The 17,885-nt window shown below is 47.3% G+C and overlaps 1 protein-coding gene and 2 non-coding genes across 3 annotated transcripts; 1 reads left to right on the top strand and 2 right to left on the bottom strand.

The window, feature by feature from the left end:
• The first annotated feature begins 1,434 nt into the window (after nucleotides 1-1,434).
• TRNAV-AAC (transfer RNA valine (anticodon AAC)) lies at nucleotides 1,435-1,507 on the top strand. Its single transcript has one exon. It is a non-coding gene; the product is annotated as a tRNA-Val (tRNA).
• Nucleotides 1,508-4,759: 3,252 nt separating this feature from the next.
• TRNAT-AGU (transfer RNA threonine (anticodon AGU)) lies at nucleotides 4,760-4,833 on the bottom strand. Its single transcript has one exon. It is a non-coding gene; the product is annotated as a tRNA-Thr (tRNA).
• Nucleotides 4,834-16,707: 11,874 nt separating this feature from the next.
• On the bottom strand, nucleotides 16,708-17,595 carry LOC144258215 (uncharacterized). The gene has a single exon (XM_077806619.1). It carries the CDS (start codon nucleotides 17,593-17,595, stop codon nucleotides 16,855-16,857), a length of 741 nt encoding a protein of 246 aa, XP_077662745.1. The 3' UTR covers nucleotides 16,708-16,854.
• Between the last annotated feature and the right edge of the window lie 290 nt (nucleotides 17,596-17,885).

Raw genomic sequence — 17,885 nt, 5'->3', positions numbered from 1 at the left:
CCAGTGATCCTCATTCAAATCAAGCTGGAACCTGATAATCCTTCCCCTTTCCCAGGTTGTGGGAGGGAAGACATCTAAAAGAGTTCTCTGAGCTATAGCACATGGCTAAGTAAAGAGAAAGAGCCACCCAGGTAGTGCCCTATAGCTCACCCCTAACCCTTGATACTGGTCCTTTCTATAGAATGTGAAGGGAGAGGAGGCGGTGCAGGAGCCTTCTGGGGACGCAGATCTGAGGCTTCGAGAGAGACAGATTTTCTGAGACATCAGAGCACTGTAAACCATGCAGCCACCCCCTAAATCAGGGGCCTGTTCCAGCCCTGAGTCTGGGCTACCGGGATCCCTCCCACAGAGCAGGGTGCCCACAGATTACAGCCTGAAAATAGGCATGGGAAACTAACTCCTGCTCTCCCTGACAGGGCCTCCCCTAGACCAAATGGCACCCCAGGCGAGAAGCATCTTCGGTGCCCCCCCCCCATGTTAAACCACTGAATACCTTATTTTTATTGCATTTGTAGCTCATTTTGTTATTTTGATGCACAATTTGGATGCATGATTTTCTCTGTCATATAAGTTGATAAATTTGCATGCTAGGATCTGTAAATCTGTATTTATTCATCCCATATAGAAGCAAATAAAAAATTCATTTCCTTTCAGCAAATAGAAACTTTTAAACTTTAACAGTAACTGAAATGTACTAACATCTAGAAATCGAACGGTCACCAACACAGGGTGGACCAGTCTTAAATAGTGTTACACTAAGAGACAGTGTTAGACTGTTAACCGTAGGCCTTTAGTTCAATGGTCTCTTTTCTCGCCTTTCCCCTCATGAACTGAAGCGTAGCACAGAGAGAGCCAAACACTGGCCAATGGCATTTTCAAGTGATAAAATAGCAAGCGATGACACTCTTGCGTTGGCCATCAATTGGAGATATGTTTTAATGAGCCTGAGCTTCAAGGTGAGACACAGAACGCCAAAAACAAGCCAAGCAGGTCAGTGTGGAGAGGGTTAAACTGAAAGTCTAGAGGTTCCTGGTTCAATCCCAGGCTGTGGCATGCTTTTTCATCCGTCTTTGTGCAGGAGAGGGCTGTTTTCTGGAAGTGCAGCGGTGCCTTTATCTGCCACGAGTCCCTCATTTCAGGCTCTGCAGCAGGAAAAGACAGCGTGGGCTTGTGCACCAAGTTGGCCCACCTGAGCTTTCTTTCTTCTCTTGTTCTTTCTCAGCAAGGGAAAGAAAAAGAAGCTCTCCTTCAAGCTGAAGTCACAAGAGCAACGTAAGGATGACTTCCTGAGTGCTGGCTCCAGACCTTTGCTCTACCAGCTGACCTATCGAAGGGCTGTCACCACTTTCTCCAGGTTCTCCCATCGGGGTATGCCAGGGCGAGCACCACCCAAGTGGATGGAATTTGAGGGGCATGGCAGAGCATTATGATGGAGTTTCTGTAGTGTAGTGGTTATCACGTTTGCTTAACATGCAAAAGGCCCCCGGTTCAAAACCAGGCAGAAACATGATAGCGTACTTTTCCCAGCTCCTCTAGCTGTCCAGCAAGGCATTCCTCCTTCTGCCACTGGCCTGTCCCTGGGATAACCCCAACCCCCGCAGGACAGAGGGTGGTGAAATGAGCTGAGAAAGCGTCTTTGAATCAGCTGGAGAAAGCTGGAGGATCTAGGCCAGTCGTCTTGTGGCTTCACCTCCTCTGCCCTTGGAGGTTGGCCTAAGGAGGCTGGCTCGTCCTGCTGGCCTCCCTTGTGTGACTTGCCAAAGGAGGAAGTGAGACAGGAATGGGGCAAAAGAGGAAAGTCATGCTGAGGAAGGCAGGACAGAAGCTAAGCGACTAAGTGGGGTTAGTAGAGCGTCACCATTCGTTCTGCCAAAGCCTGGGGAGGTGCAGTTGGCTGCTGGGAGGTAGAATCCTGTGCCTGCCTCCTGGTTTCCCAGGGTTGGTTACTTGCAGTCCAGGAGAAAGGAAGACAAGCAAAGCTGAGTCCGAGTGGGCAGGGGCCAGCACTCTTTTCTGGCCAAGCTGGGGGTGTGGTGATGGGCTTGAGAGGCTCCCAGCCACATGTGGGTCAGTGAGAGCCACTCGTCCTTTGTGGCTGACCCAGGGGCGTGATTGATGGCTTTGGAGGCAGGGCTGGCTGTGAGCAACTGGGATCCAGGAAGCCCCGGCCTGCCCTTCCGAGGGCCGAACCCATCATAGTGCGGTTGGCTGCTGGCAGGTAGAATCCTGTGCCTGCCTCTTGGCAGCCCAGGGATGGCTACTTGCCTCCCAGGAGAAGAAGCGGGATTGTGGATGGAAGGAAAAGAAGAAATGGTGAGTCCAAGTGGGTTCCCTTCTGGCCAAGATGATGTGCTGTGATGGTCTTGGGAGTTGCCTGTGAGCCATGGGTGGACTTAGAATCATAGAATATCAGGGTTGGAAGGGACCTCAGGAGGTCATCTAAGTCCAAACCCTGCTTAAAGCAGGGCCAAGCCCCAATTTTTGCCCCAGATCCATAAATGGCCCCCTCAGGGATTGAACTCACAACACTGGGTTTAGCAGGGCAATGCTCAAACCACTGAGCTATCCCTCCCCCCCTTGTTCCAGTGAGAACTTGTTCCAGTGAGAACCGCTGCTCCTTTCTGGCCAACTTGGGGGCACCAATGATGACTTGAGAGTGGGGGCAGGGGGCTGGCTGCAAGTGAATGGGATCCAGGAAGCTCCAGGCTGCTTTTCTGGGGTCCAAGTCTTCTGCTTCTCTCCTGCCTTAGGGAGCCCAGCCTTAAGACTGCCCAGCACGTGCTGCAGCTCGAGCATTAAGCCTTCCTCTGTGGCCTGTGCTGGAGATGACCCTCAACCCCTGTGGGATATTGTTGGGGGAAAATCCTGACTGCAAATAATTCTGGCCACCAGATCAACAAGTTGGGTCCAATGGGGCAAGCTGGTGGCCTGGTGACTTAGTTAGCTGGCCAGCAGGTCAAGCCGTTACTCTGCATGTGGGGGAGGTGGCCGCTGCGGTTCTCCCTGAGCTGCTGCACCCTAAAATCCCTGCAGCCAGCAAGATGAGCCAGAAGTCCAGAGAAAGGAGGCAAAGGGGTGGCCCAAGCCACTTCTAGCACCGCCCCTGCCCCAGACAGCCCACGGAGACCCACTGCCTCCCCGCAAGTGATGAATGGATATATGCCAGCTGCTATATGCCCTGCCGCCTTTGCCCCCCTCTCTCCATGCCACACCATTCCTGGAAGTGGCCGGCATGTCCCTGTGGCCCCTAGGGGGAGAACATCTCCGCACACTGCCCCTGCCTGAGTGCAAACTCCACAGCTGCCCCCCACATCTCCCCACCTAAGAGCCACTGCCAGGGGGAGTGTGTGCTGGTCAGTTTGGGAGCTGTGCCGCCCGAGGTAAGCACCCCCCCGACCTCCTCCTGCACCCCTACTCCCTGCCCCCATTCAGAGGCTCTCTGTGTCTTGAACAAGGACTTTCAAGGATTGGCCAAGAACTTCTTTTCTGTTTATGATAAAGATATACAAAAAAGGGAGCCCAACAGATAAGTTTTGTTCAGCAAGAAAAAACTGACAGGCCAAGCCAGGATCTCACAGTTACTAGGAAGGCTCTTCAGCCAGCTCTTCCCAAACGCCAGTCTCTAGAGGCTTTTGACACATGATATATCTCAAAATAGCCCCCTGTAGCCCACATATTCATCATTCATATATGGTTGTGATATTTCATACAAAGCATGATCTGCTGAAATCCGTCATTCTGTCCAAATACGTTTAGATCTCCTGCTGGTAATCGCTGATAATCACTCACCTTTCCTGATCACTCTGGTTATAGTGTGTATGGTGACACCCATTGTTTCATGTTCTCTGTGTATATAAATCTCCCCACTGTATTTTCCACTGAATGCATCCAATGAAGTGAGCTGGCGCTCACGAAAGCTTATGCTCTAATAAATTTCTTAGTCTCTAAGGTGCCACAAAGTCCTCCTGTTCTTTTTACGGATACAGACTAACACGGCTGCTACTCGAGAACCAGACAGAGATGATACAGACAAACAGTAGGGAAATGGGGACTACAGTGATAGAACAAACACAGAAATGAGGATTTCACATCCCAGCTATTGCTAAGTGAGTTCTTGCCAGACAGGATGCTATCAAACTAAGTTTCCTTTTACATCTTCTAGGCACTTCCCTTTTTCTGGAGGCGATAGGCATTATCAGGACAGGATTGTATTCCTAACAGCCCAATAGTACCTTCTTTCAGTGTGACTAGTTTGGAATGTGAGGATGTGACCGGTCGCTTCCCAGCCTATGGCTGCCTCTGTTGCCTTGCCAAAGGCCTTAACTTAAGCACAGAGCCTCAGACTGTCACAGTAAGAGAAGGACCTTACACCGGCAGACCACGATTTTGATTCTTTCTTTTATACCTCTAGAACTAGCTAAATAATAAACATAAATGGAAATTCTTAAAGTACAGGCCTTTGCAGACAGGCCTGAATATCTATATCCTAACAGTGCGCAGACGTCCCCAGCGAATCACAAGGACGTGCGGCACAGACTCTTGTGTTGCAGCAATTGCAGTTCAAACAACCCCCTTGCCAATGCCCATCACGGCAGCCTTTTCATCAACTCCGGGGTTGTGATTTGATTCTTTCCAATGCTTTTCTCTAAAGAAGCCTTTTCCTTGGCAAGCTATTACTTGGATTGCCAAGGGAGGTCTCTTCCGTTTCCCAGGAAGGCACAGGAAAACATGAGCAGAGGAGACCAAAAGCCACACAACAAGGCACCACTGGGAGTTGAACCCAGGATCTCCCGTTTACTAAACAGGTGCTTTAGCCAGCTAAGCCATGGTGCCTGCCTCAAGAAGGTGCTTTCAACTGTTCCACTTCATAGAATCATAGAATATCAGGGTTGGAAGGGATCTCAGGAGGTCATCTCGTCCAACCCCCTGCTCAAAGCTGGACCAATCCCCAACTAAATCATCCCAGCCAGGGCTTTGTCAAGCCTGACCTTAAAAACTTCTAAGGAAGGAGATTCCACCACCTCCCTTGGAAACCCATTCCAGTGCTTCACCACCTTCCTAGTGAAAAAGCTTTTCCTAATATCCAACCTAGACCTCTCCCACTGCAACTTCAGACCATTACTCCTTGTTCTGTCATCTACTACCACTGAGAACAGTCTAGATCCATCCTCTTTGGAACCCCCTTTCAGGTAGTTGAAAGCAGCTATCAAATCCCCCCTCATTCTACTCTTCCGCAGACTAAACAATCTCAGTTCCCTCAGCCTCTCCTCATAAGTCATGTGTTCCAGTCCCCTAATCATTTTTGTTGCCCTCTACTGGACTCTTTCCAATTTTTCCACATCCTTCTTCTAGTGTGGGACCCAAAACTGGACACAGTACTCCAGATGAGGCCTCACCAGTGTCAAATAGAGGGGAACGATCACATCCCTCGATCTGCTGGCAATGCTCCTACTTATACATCCCAAAATGCCGTTAGCGTTTTTGGCAATAAGGGCACACTGTTGACTCATATCCAGCTTCTTGTCCACTTTCAGAGTAACAGCCGTGTTAGTCTGTATTCGCAAAAAGAAAAGGAGTACTTGTGGCACCTTAGAGACTAACCAATTTATTTGAGCATAAGCTTTCGTGAGCTACAGCTCACTTCATCGGATGCATACTGTGGAAACTGCAGAAGACATTATATACACAGAGACCATGAAACAATACCTCCTCCCACCCCACCCTCCTGCTGGTAATAGCTTATCTAAAGTGATCACTCTCCTTACAATGAGTATGATAATCAAGTTGGGCCATTTCCAGCACAAATCCAGGTTGTCTCACCCCCCACCCCCATACACACACAAACTCACTCTCCTGCTGGTAATAGCCCATCCAAAGTGACCACTCTCTTTACAATGTGCATGATAATCAAGGTGGGCCATTTCCAGCACAAATCCAGGTTGTCTCACCCCCCACCCCCATACACACACAAACTCACTCTCCTGCTGGTAATAGTTCATCCAAAGTGACCACTCTCCCTACAATGTGCATGATAATCAAGGTGGGGCATTTCCAGCACAAATCCAGGTTTTCTCACCCCGCCCCCAACTCACTCTCCTGCTGGCAATAGCTCATCCAAACTGACCACTCTCCTTACAATGTGTATGATAATTTTACATTTGGGGACAATGTATACCTTCAGATCAGCGGCACTGCTATGGGTACCCGCATGGCCCCACAGTATGCCAACATTTTTATGGCTGATTTAGAACAACGCTTCCTCAGCTCTCATCCCCTAACGCCCCTACTCTACTTGCGCTATATTGATGACATCTTCATCATCTGGACCCATGGAAAAGAAGCCCTTGAGGAATTCCACCATGATTTCAACAATTTCCATCCCACCATCAACCTCAGCCTGGTCCAGTCCACACAAGAGATCCACTTCCTGGACAGTGCTAATAAACAATGGTCACATAAACACCACCCTATACCGGAAACCTACTGACCGCTATTCCTACCTACATGCCTCCAGCTTTCACCCTGACCACACCACACGATCCATCGTCTACAGCCAAGCTCTGCGATACAACCGCATTTGCTCCAACCCCTCAGACAGAGACAAACACCTACAAGATCTCTATCAAGCATTCTTACAACTACAATACCCACCTGCGGAAGTGAAGAAACAGATTGATAGAGCCAGAAGAGTTCCCAGAAGTCACCTACTACAGGACAGGCCTAATAAAGAAAATAACAGAACGCCACTAGCCGTCACCTTCAGCCCCCAACTAAAACCCCTCCAACGCATTATTAAGGATCTACAACCCATCCTGAAGGATGACCCAACACTCTCACAAATCTTGGGAGACAGGCCAGTCCTTGCCTACAGACAGCCCCCCAACCTGAAGCAAATACTCACCAACAACCACATACCACACAACAGAACCACTAACCCAGGAACCTATCCTTGCAACAAAGCCCGTTGCCAATTGTGCCCACATATCTATTCAGGGGACGCCATCACAGGGCCTAAGAACATCAGCCACACTATCAGAGGCTCGTTCACCTGCACATCCACCAATGTGATATATGCCATCATGTGCCAGCAATGCCCCTCTGCCATGTACATTGGTCAAACTGGACAGTCTCTACGTAAAAGAATCAATGGACACAAATCAGATGTCAAGAATTATAACATTCATAAACCAGTCGGAGACACTTCAATCTCTCTGGTCACGCAATTACAGACATGAAGGTCGCTATCTTAAAACAAAAAAACTTCAAATCCAGACTCCAGCGAGAAACTGCTGAATTGGAATTCATTTGCAAATTGGATACTATTAATTTAGGCTTAAATAGAGACTGTGAGTGGCTAAGTCATTATGCAAGGTAGCCTATTTCCCCTTGTTTTTTCCAACCCCCCCCCCCCCAGACATTCTGGTTAAACTTGGATTTATGCTGGAAATGGCCCACCTTGATTATCATACACATTGTAAGGAGAGTGGTCAGTTTGGATGAGCTATTGCCAGCAGGAGAGTGAGTTTGTGTGTGTATGGGGGTGGGGGAGTGAGACAACCTGGATTTGTGCTGGAAATAGCCTACCTTGATTTTCATACACATTGTAAGGAGAGTGGTCACTTTGGATAAGCTATTACCAGCAGGAGAGTGAGTTTGTGTGTGTGGTTTTTGGAAAAAGGGGCGGGGGGTGAGAAAACCTGGATTTGTGCTGGAAATGGCCCAACTTGATTATCATACTCATTGTAAGGAGAGTGATCACTTTAGATAAGCTATTACCAGCAGGAGAGTGGGGTGGGAGGAGGTATTGTTTCATGGTCTCTGTGTATATAATGTCTTCTGCAATTTCCACAGTATGCATCCGATGAAGTGAGCTGTAGCTCACGAAAGCTTATGCTCAAATAAATTGGTTAGTCTCTAAGGTGCCACAAGTACTCCTTTTCTTCTTGTCCACTGTAACCCCTAGGTCTTTTTCTGCAGAAATGCTGCTGAGCCATTCGGTCTCTAGTTTGTAGCGGTGCCTGGGATTCTTCCATCCTAAGTGCAGGACTCTGCACTTGTCCTTGTTGAACCTCCTCAGATTTCTTTTGGCCCAATCCTCTAATTTGTCTAGGGCCCTCTGTATCCTATCCCTACCCTCCAGCGTATCTACCTCTCCTCCCAGTTTAGTGTCATCTGCAAACCTGCTGAGGGTTCAATCCACACCACCCTCCAGATCATTTATGAAGATATTGAACAAAACCAGCCCCAGGACCGACCCTTGGGGCATTCCGCTAGATAGCGGCTGCCAACTAGACATGGGGCCATTGATCACTACCCGTTGAGCCCGACAATCTAGCCAGCTTTCTATCCACTTTATCATCCATTCATCCAGCCCATACTTCTTTAACTTGCTTGCAAGAATACTGTGGGAGACCGTCACAGGAACCTCGGCTCAATTCTGAGTCCTGGTAACCTTTCCATCAGCTCCAGACTCCTCATTTGCCACTTTCCAAGTGTGGTGGGGCGGCTGCCCCACACAGGCAGGAGAAAGGTTAAGGCAGCCTTGGAAAGCCTGTGCAGAATCCAGCCAATCAGGAAGGGACTTATTGGGAGAGCCAATCAGGAGAAAACTTGCTGGAGTAGTCCATATAATTCCCAGGATCGCCAGCAGGAGGTGCCTCAGTGGTGAGACATGCCCCATTACACCAAGACTTAGCTGCAAGGAAGGATTGCGCTGACAGGTCTTTTCTTTTTATGAAAAGAGATACAAAAAAGGAGCCAACAGACACACTAGGTTCAGCAAGGAAGAACTGGGGAGGATATGGGGGGAGGGATAGCTCAGTGGTTTGAGCATTGGCCTGCTAAACCCAGGGTTATGAGTTCAATCCTTGAGGGGGCCATTGAGGGATCTGGGGCAAAAATTGGGGATCGGTCCTGCTTTGAGCAGGGGGTTGGACTAGATGACCTCCTGAGGTCCCTTTCAACCCTGATATTCTATGATTCTATGAACTGGCAGGTCAAGCCAGGATCTCCTGGTTTCGTAGGAAGGCTCTTCAGCCAGCTGTTCCCAAAGATCACTATCTAGGGGCCTTTTAACAGCCACTGCAGATGTTCACCACAAAAGAGACAAAGAGATGCCAAAATAGAGTTCTCCATTGCCTGCAGACGCCAAGCTACCGGGAGTTCTGTGCAAAGAGAGGCCTGTGCTGGTGGAAAATGCTTTGGTAGAGACTCTTCTGACACCAGCCATGGTCATACAGTGTTTAGAACTCTGTGTTATGGCTGCAACATCCACAGATGCAAGTTCAGTTATGGGGACATTTTTCTTGTCTCCACATTTGTCTGATGCCTCCTTTCAACACTTGTCACCAAAAAGACCTGTTTCTTTTGCAAGCAATGTACAGCTAGACAAAGGCAGTCTTCTCCATTTCCTCAAATGATCTCCAAGCTGTGGGGAGAGGAGACACATTCAGCCAGGCATCACTGGGTGCTGGATCCTGAATCTCCTCTTTACTCAGCTGGTGTCTGTTAGGGGTTTCCCTTCACCCCCTGCCCTGGTTCTTGTCACACAGGCAGAAATCAGGAGACCAGCAGTCAGAAGTGAAGGCAATGCAATGTTTATTGGGGTTAGTTTCAAGCAAGAATATCCATGGTCCACATGCCAGGAGAGTCTGTTTCCCAGTGTTCTGTTCCCAGGTCTGACATTAGAGAGCCTTCATCCGTGTCCCTGTTTCCCCCTCCTCTTTCTTAGGAGGCCCAAATATACCTGCAGTGCACGCCCCTGGTCCTACCCCTTACAATTTATGGTCATGTTCTGTTTTGGGAGCTTGGTACCATCTCTTTTCTATCCCATGGGAGGGTAAGAAGTGAGGCTGTATACTGATCAAGGCCAGGCTGTTCTTTGGCTTTTAGTGTGTCTTATGTCTCCCCCCATCCCCTTCCTTGGCCCTCCCAACTGGTTGCTTTACCTTGGCTTGAGAGAGGAGCCAGGCAGCCTTCCAGTGTGTGCTCACATGTTACACTCTCACCATACCTTTAACTCTATCCCTTCACTTTTCCATTATACTAACAAACCCATCTGGCTGGGCAGAAGCAACATACAGTTTCTTTGTTCTTACATATTAGCAAGGATATAAGAGTATCAAAAATCAAACCCAAAATTCTATCGCAGGCTAACAAACAGGCCTATATACTAACAGGGCCTTGGCCTGATTAGCCACATTGCTGCTCTCTGGGACTTTTCTTCTAACTGCTCCATTTTTCGTCTATGACAATTAAAGGGAAGGTGAAAGGAGAGGAACTCTCCATTTCCTGCAAGACCTACAGAGATTGCACTATCAGGGTCTGTGCACAGACACACCCAGCGAATCCCAAGGATGTGCGGCGCAGGCTTTTGTGTTGCAGCAATTGCAGCCCAAGCAACCGCCTTGCCAATGTCCGTCACAGCAGCCTTTTCATCAACTCCAGGCTCCTGGTTTGACTTTTTTCCAGTGCTCCTCTGCAGAGAAGCCTTTCCCTTAACAATGTGTTAATTAGATTACCGATGGAGGTCTTGTGCGTTCTCTAGAAAGACAGAGTAAAATGTGAGCAGAGGTGGTCATAGAATGATAGAATCATAGGGTTAGAAGGGACCACAAAAGTCATCTAGTCGAACCTCCTCTTCTTGGTCTGATGTTGTTTAACATCTTCATTAATTACCTGGATGTAGGAACAGAGCATACTGATCACATTTGCAGATGACTTTGCCTACTATTTCTCTGAGTTGGTTGAAATCCAACTGTCTGAAGACCAGTGCTCTTGCTTTGCTGTTCTCATGTCCTCCTTTCCACAGGATCCTGAATTCTATCAGATCATGATCACTTCTCTCCAAGTTCCCCATCACCCTCACATTCCCTACTAATTTACCCCTGTTAGTCAAAACCAGATCCAAAATGGATAACCCCCTGGTTGTTTCCTCAGCTTTATGAATCAGAACGTTGTCCTCTATGCATACTAAACATTTTCAGGCCATATTACATTTTGTTGTAATAATCTTCCAACAGATATGTATCCTAGTATATTCTGATATTCTTGTCCCACATACTCAAAAACTTTGCAGTCTTTCCAAACAAACAGTGAATATATGAAAATATCCAAAATTGTTAATTAGAATGCTCTCAGTGTCTACCAGGATAGTATCCCCTGTAATTCAGTATACTAGTGCATGATGTGAGCAGGACATCCAAGGCCTATCACTTCCCTTTTTAAGCTCATCTTTACTTTGGTGTGCAAATGTTCTCTTCCATGTCTGTATCAACCAAAGTTTGTGTTTGTATTATCTGCTTCCATACTTATTCAGAACCTTTATTATCTCAGCTGCAATAAATTCTGATGTTTCCTCTTTAAGTTTGACAAAATACACAGGTTTAATTTGAAGACACAAACTGCCTTCATAAGCCTTGAAATGCGAACAAAGAGAGGAAGGAATTTCACATATCTGTGATTCAGTGCTCCGACAGTGACATGTATTTAACATTTTTCAGGTTGTCAATTAGTTCATTATTGCCCATGGATCAAAAACATTTGCAACTATTCTTTCACACTTTGTCTGGGCACATCAGCATGAGCACTAAGGACACTTACTATTCATTTCTGCTTTGTGGTCCCTCTGTCTATAGCTTGGTACCAAAAGCTTGATCTGAAGTCTTGATATGAGTGCTCTTCTCATGAGAGACTAAGGGTATGTCTTCACTACCCTCCGGATTGGCGGGCAGCGATCGATCCAGCGGGGATTGATTTATCGCATCTCATCTAGACGCAATAAATCGACCCCCGAGCGCTCTCCCGTCAACTCCTGTACTCCAGCGCCATGAGAGGTGCAGACAGAGTCGACGGGGGAGTGGCAGCAGGCAATTCACCGTGGTGATGACACCATGGTAAGTCAATCTAAGTACATCGACTTCAGCTATGTTATTCACCTAGCTGAAGTTGCATAACTTAGATCGCTCCCCACCCCCACCCCAGTGTAGACCAGGGCTAAGAGACTTAAGCAGTTTGCATCCTAGGTTCCAAGACCAGAAGAGACAGTTATAAAAATGTAGTCTGACCTCCTGTATAACACTGGCCATTGAACATCCCCAGAATAACTCTTTGAGCAGATCTTTTAGCAAAACATGCCATCTCAATTCAAGAATGGTCAGTGATAGAGAATTGACCATGACCCTTGGTAAGTTGTCCCAACGATGAGTTACTCTCATGGTTTAAAATATACACCTTATCTCCAGTCTGAATTGGTCTTGCTTCAACTTCCAGCCATTGGATTATATTAAACCTTTCTCTGCTAGATTGAGGAGCCCAGTATTGAATATTTGTTCCCCACTTAGATATTTATAGATTGGGATCAAGTCACCCCTTAACCTTCTCTGGCTTAAGCTAAATAGATTGAGCTCCTTTAGTCTATCCCTACAAGTTGTGTTTTCTAATCCTTTTATCATTCAGCTAGATCATATCACGACAACTGCCCCTGCTCTAGGTGGGTTTCAGAGTAGCAGCCGTGTTAGTCTGTATCCGCAAAAAGAAAAGGAGGACTTGTGGCACCTTAGAGACTAACCAATTTATTTGAGCATAAGCTTTCATGAGCTACAGCTCACTTCATCGGATGCAATCATACAAGTTCAAAAAAGAAACAAGGACAAAAAATAGAAAACGGAACAAAACGTTTCTAAGGTTATAAGGGGTTGGATCTCTGCACCTCTCGGCCTTTGGATTCCCCTGGAGCAGGAACTGTAGCTGCAGTTGAGGAACCAGGTGCTGGCATAGATGGTCCAGCACGTTGGGCTAGCAGGGTTTACATGTACAGGAGACGAGTGAAGGCTGCATAGCCTGTCGACGTTGTGCTTCATTCCCCAGAGGGGATCAGTCCTGGGATCCTGGCAGCCTGTCTCTCTGAGGCTCTGTCTACACTGGCAGAATTACAGAACCAGGAGTCACAGTGCTGCTCAGAGAGCGCTGAAGGGAAACCGCTGTTGTGTGTTCACACTGTCAGCTGCCTGCACAATAGTGTGTTCACACTTGCGGCACTTGCTGCGGTATTCGGAGCGGTGCACTCTGGGCAGCTGTCCCACTGAGCATCTCTTCCTCTTCTGCCGCTAAGAGGACCTGTCCCAATGCCCCGTGATGCCTTGCTTCGCATCCCAGCAATCCCTGTGCTTCCGTCCACATTTGGCGCCATCTTTCAATGGTTGGTGTACTGCGCGCTCTGCCTCTTCGGGCAGCAGGAAAGGATCCCGCGCTGTTGACCAATATGCTGCTCCCTCCTACTGACACATCACGAGTGGCAGTGGAGTTACTCCTTAAACTACAAAGGCAAGAGGAGTTCGACATTGATCTCACCCCACGTACTAGCTATGACATGAGATTGCTTGTGGCATTCACAGAGGTGCTGACCACAGTGGAACACCGCTTTTGGGCTCAGGAAACAAGCACTGACTGGTGGGATCACATCATCATGCAAATCTGGGATGACGAGCAGTGGCTGCTTTTGGATGTGGAAAGCCACATTCATGGGACTCTGTGAGGAGCTCGCCCCAACCCTGCAGCACAAGGACACGCGAATGAGAGCTGCCCTGTTATTGGAGAAGTGCGTGGCAATTGCACTCCGACTGCTACCAATCAGTTGCTGATCAGTTTGAGGTGGGAAAGTCGACCGCTGGACATGTGTTGACAAAAGTGTGCAGGGCTATTAATTGCATCCTGCTCCAAAAGACTGTGACTCTGGGCAACATGGGCGACACTGTGGATGGCTTCGCACAAATGGGCTTCCCTAACTGCGGAGGGGGATAGATGACACACCTATTCCAATTCTGGCACCGGACCACCTAGTCACGGAGTACATTTACCAGAAGGGGTACTTCTCTATGGTTCTCCAGGCATTTGTGGATCACCGTGGGCATTTCACAGCCATTAATGCAGGCTGACCCAGTAAGGGGCATGACGCATTCATCTTTCGGAACACTGGCCTGTTCAGGAAGCTGGAAGCAGAGACTTTCTTCCTGGAGCAGAAGATCACCGGAGGGAAGTCAAAATGTCCATTGTGATTCTAAGAGACCCTGTCTCTACCCCTTAATGCCATGGCTTATGAAGCCATATGTGGGGCACCTTGACAGCAGCAAGGAGCGGTTCTACAACAGGCTGAGCAAGTGCAGAATGACTGTTGAGTGTGCTTTTGGCCATTTATTTGTGAAGGGAAGGGTGAAAGCTTCACTCAGGGCTGGACCACTGAGGCTCAGCACCTGGAGGGTGAATTTGAAGAGCCAGAGACCAGGGCTATTAGAGGGGTGGAGCGCGGGGCCATAAGGATCAGGGATGCCTTGAAGCAGCAATTTGAAGCTGAAAGCCACGAATATTTTTTGCTATGCACAGGAGTGCACTGCTTGTAATGGTAGGGGGGGATTGTGGTTGGTGGAGACGATGCACTGTGACGGTTTAAGAAAATTGCCTATTGCTTTGCAGGGTTCTGTTTGCTTTCAGTTAATGGAACGAAGATAGCTTTCAAACCAAAACCATTCTTTTATTAAAAAATCAACCACCGGAGGAGAGACAAACAAACAAAAACACATCAGCACTGTAGGGGATGGGTAAAAGGTTACACATCTTGTTTCAAGTAATTTTCCTCTTAACAGCAGATTTATTTTAAAATTTATCAAAATGAATTCCATTTGAAATAGAAATAATCACAGTCCAGACTGGGTCTCTATTCTCGTACATGCTATTTCTCTCACATATTCCCCCACTCTGATTCCTTTGGAGTGAGGTTTGAATTTCAGGATTAGCCACCATTTCCGATACAGTAGGAGGGGGCAGGGAGAGAACGAGAAGAAAACGTGAATCATATTGTAACACTGAAAAGTTATCACAGAATCAGCCTCTTACACTAATTAATGTCATGTTTAATTTCACTGTCGCTGGTAACAATTTATTCAAAGATTACAAAATATAAACCTTTTGGGCAGTTTTCTCTTAATTCCCATTTCCACCCAGTGAGCTTTGTGTGAAGTCACATTCTACAATAACCTAGGAGCCTTCATTTCTGTGAGTTCATGTCTCCCAGGGTTGTCTCCCAGAAGTGTGGGTGGAAGGGGTCTCTCACTATTTGGGAAGGCTGCATCATGAGAAAAACCACCTGTGCTCTATTTTCACACTTTCTAATCTTTCAAAGTAGCAGGAGGTGGAGAAGTGATACAAATGCACTAGATTCAAGAGCAAAACTAAGAGACCAAACCACAGACTGGACTCAGCATTCATGTATCCTGCAGTCTGAACTTGGAATCTGATACACTCCCTCATTGGCTACCATCATTTTCTCAGCACTGAAGTGCTTCTTGTCCAACAAGGAAGCCAAATTTGGGACCCATAGGCATGGAACGGCTCTGAAGGAATCAGGTGAAAAAGACAGTTGTTCCCAGTTTAATCACGGCATCCTTTAGGAATGTGATCAATGCCACTTAACTAGGGAGCAGCGTTCTAAAAATAGTTTACCTGGGCCACAGGTCACCATAGCGTCCGTCACTGGGGTGAAAATCAACCACTCGTACCTGCAATTTCTACCTGAGTTCTTGTCAAATCTTTGACCTTACTTTGAGTAATTTTACACTTCTCTGCCATAGAATTCTTCACCAACCGCACAACATACCAGTTGCAATAGTGAGATATAATTCCCCCAAAATGCCCCTTTATTTCTTTAATCTGGTGGCACAGATTTAAATTAGGGACTAAATTCAGGTGCGGTTTACAATCCCTGTAAGACACCAAATGTCAGGTATCTATTAACAATAGGTGTCTTTCTGCACTCGATCACATTCAACACGGATTTCATTTTCTACACATTTTTATCTCCTCCCGGGGTGAGCGGAACAGAAACGTCACTTCCATTTTTCCCATCCCCACCTAGCTAGGGATTGCATTTCCCAAATAATAGGCAACATGCACCTGATTAGGAAGGAGCTATCTTCAGGAGCCATCTCCTGCAGGGCCTGGGTCACAACTGCTTTGGGAGCCAGATGCATGGGTATTTTGCTTAGTCCCAAGTCACTTACTAGGGAATCCTCTTCCCAGCCCTTTTGAAAAAATATTGACCTAACCAATTGAACAACATGGGGGTTGGGATAGTGATGGTGAATAAGGGAATCCCTCTGACTTACCCTATCTTCTTCTGTTGTTACAGAAAGTGAAATGACTTTTTTCCCTAACCCTGCCCTGTTCCTGCTTTTTTTGTTATAGTTCAATATATTTTAAGTGAGGAAAATGGTAGTAAAAATATCTGCTCTCCAGCCCAACCTGCAGCAACATCAGAGCAACTGGGAATGAAACAATTTGTTCCTGAAGGGGGAACCTGATGACTAACAATTGCTTTGAAATGGGGAACAGTAGAACTGTGATCTCAGGGTTTGTTTAGACGAGGAAAAGTGATGGAGTTTAGGTCAGGCCAAGGGGAAAGCTAATGCCAACCACTGCACCTGGGCTGTATCTGCTCTACAACTATAATTGTCTTTTTACACCAAGATCACTAACTTGAGCAGCCAATGTCATGTACAGTCCTAGTGGATGGAGGGCACGGGTAGTTTTTGCCTCAGTGTAGCTTGTTGGGATCAAACCTCTCTCCCCCACCTGGAGCTGATGAACATTCCTGGCTGGAGGGGGACACACTCCTACGACTCAAAAGGAAAGGGGTTGATAGAAAAGATCCCAGGACTGACCCCAAAGAAGGGTGAGCAGCAAAAGACAGAAGCAGGCAACTCCTCTGGGGGAGCTGAGAGACCACGGTGAAGATGGTGCAAAGATCACTATGTGGGAATTAGCAAATGTGATTTAAAAAAAAAAAAAAATCTTTGGCCAGCCCTAGTCAAGGCATTTATTACAGTTCTCTCTCATGTGGATTTTCTGATGTCTAGTAAGGATTGAGCTCTGATTGAAGCTTTTCCTGCACTCAGAGCACGTGTAGGGCCTCTCTCCTGTGTGGATTCTACGATGTGTGATCAGATCAGAGCTCTGATTGAAGCTTTTCCCACACTCAGAGCATATGTAGGGCCTCTCTCTTGTGTGGATTTTCTGATGTGAGATGAGGGCTGAAGTATGAATAAAGCATTTACCACACTCAGAACATCCATAAGGTTTCTCACCTGTGTGGATTCTCCGATGTCTGAGAAGGCTTGAGTTCTGACTGAAACTTTTCCCACACTCAGGGCACGTGTAGGGTTTCTCTCCAGTGTGGGTTATCCAATGTCTGATAAGGGTAAAGCTCTGATTGAAGCTTTTCCCACACTCAAAACACATGTAGGATTTCTCTCCTGTGTGGATTCTCTGATGTTTGATAAGGGCAGAGCTCCCATCAAAGCTTTTCCCACACTCATGGCATGTGTAGTGTGTCTCTTCCAAGTTGATTCTCTCGTGTGTAACAAGATCTGAGTGGCTACTGAAGTTTTCCTCTGGCCTCTGCTGACTCTCACAGGCTTTTGCTTCTTCTGCGAGTGCACAAGTCCCAGAATCATTCCCTTTGGATCTTCCTGATAACATTCCATGTGGTTCTACTTGCTCAGCATCTTCCTGCTGGGGTTTTTCCTCCTCATTCTCACTCACCATCCCATCACCTGATGGGAGACAGAGAGAATCCAGACATAGATCACTCCCTGCGCCTGAGAGAAAGGAAATCTCAGAGACAGGAATGGAAAAAGGGACGAACAAACTAAAATATGTGCAGGAGAGATCAAACCTATCAGGAGCTGATTTTCCCCAAACCCTTCCCCAGAGGAGAGAGGAAGGGATCAGTTCTGGGTCTGCATCTCACCAGAACACTGAGGGGAAAGCGAGATTGGGGAGGGACCTGCTGCCGGATGTCAGTCAGGATAGGTGGGAAGCCATGAGTGACATCT

The sequence above is a fragment of the Eretmochelys imbricata genome, chromosome 28 (genome assembly GCF_965152235.1).
Source record: "Eretmochelys imbricata isolate rEreImb1 chromosome 28, rEreImb1.hap1, whole genome shotgun sequence".
In the NCBI taxonomy this organism is placed as follows: Eukaryota; Metazoa; Chordata; order Testudines; family Cheloniidae; genus Eretmochelys; species Eretmochelys imbricata.
This window is presented reverse-complemented; position numbering and strand designations above follow the sequence as displayed.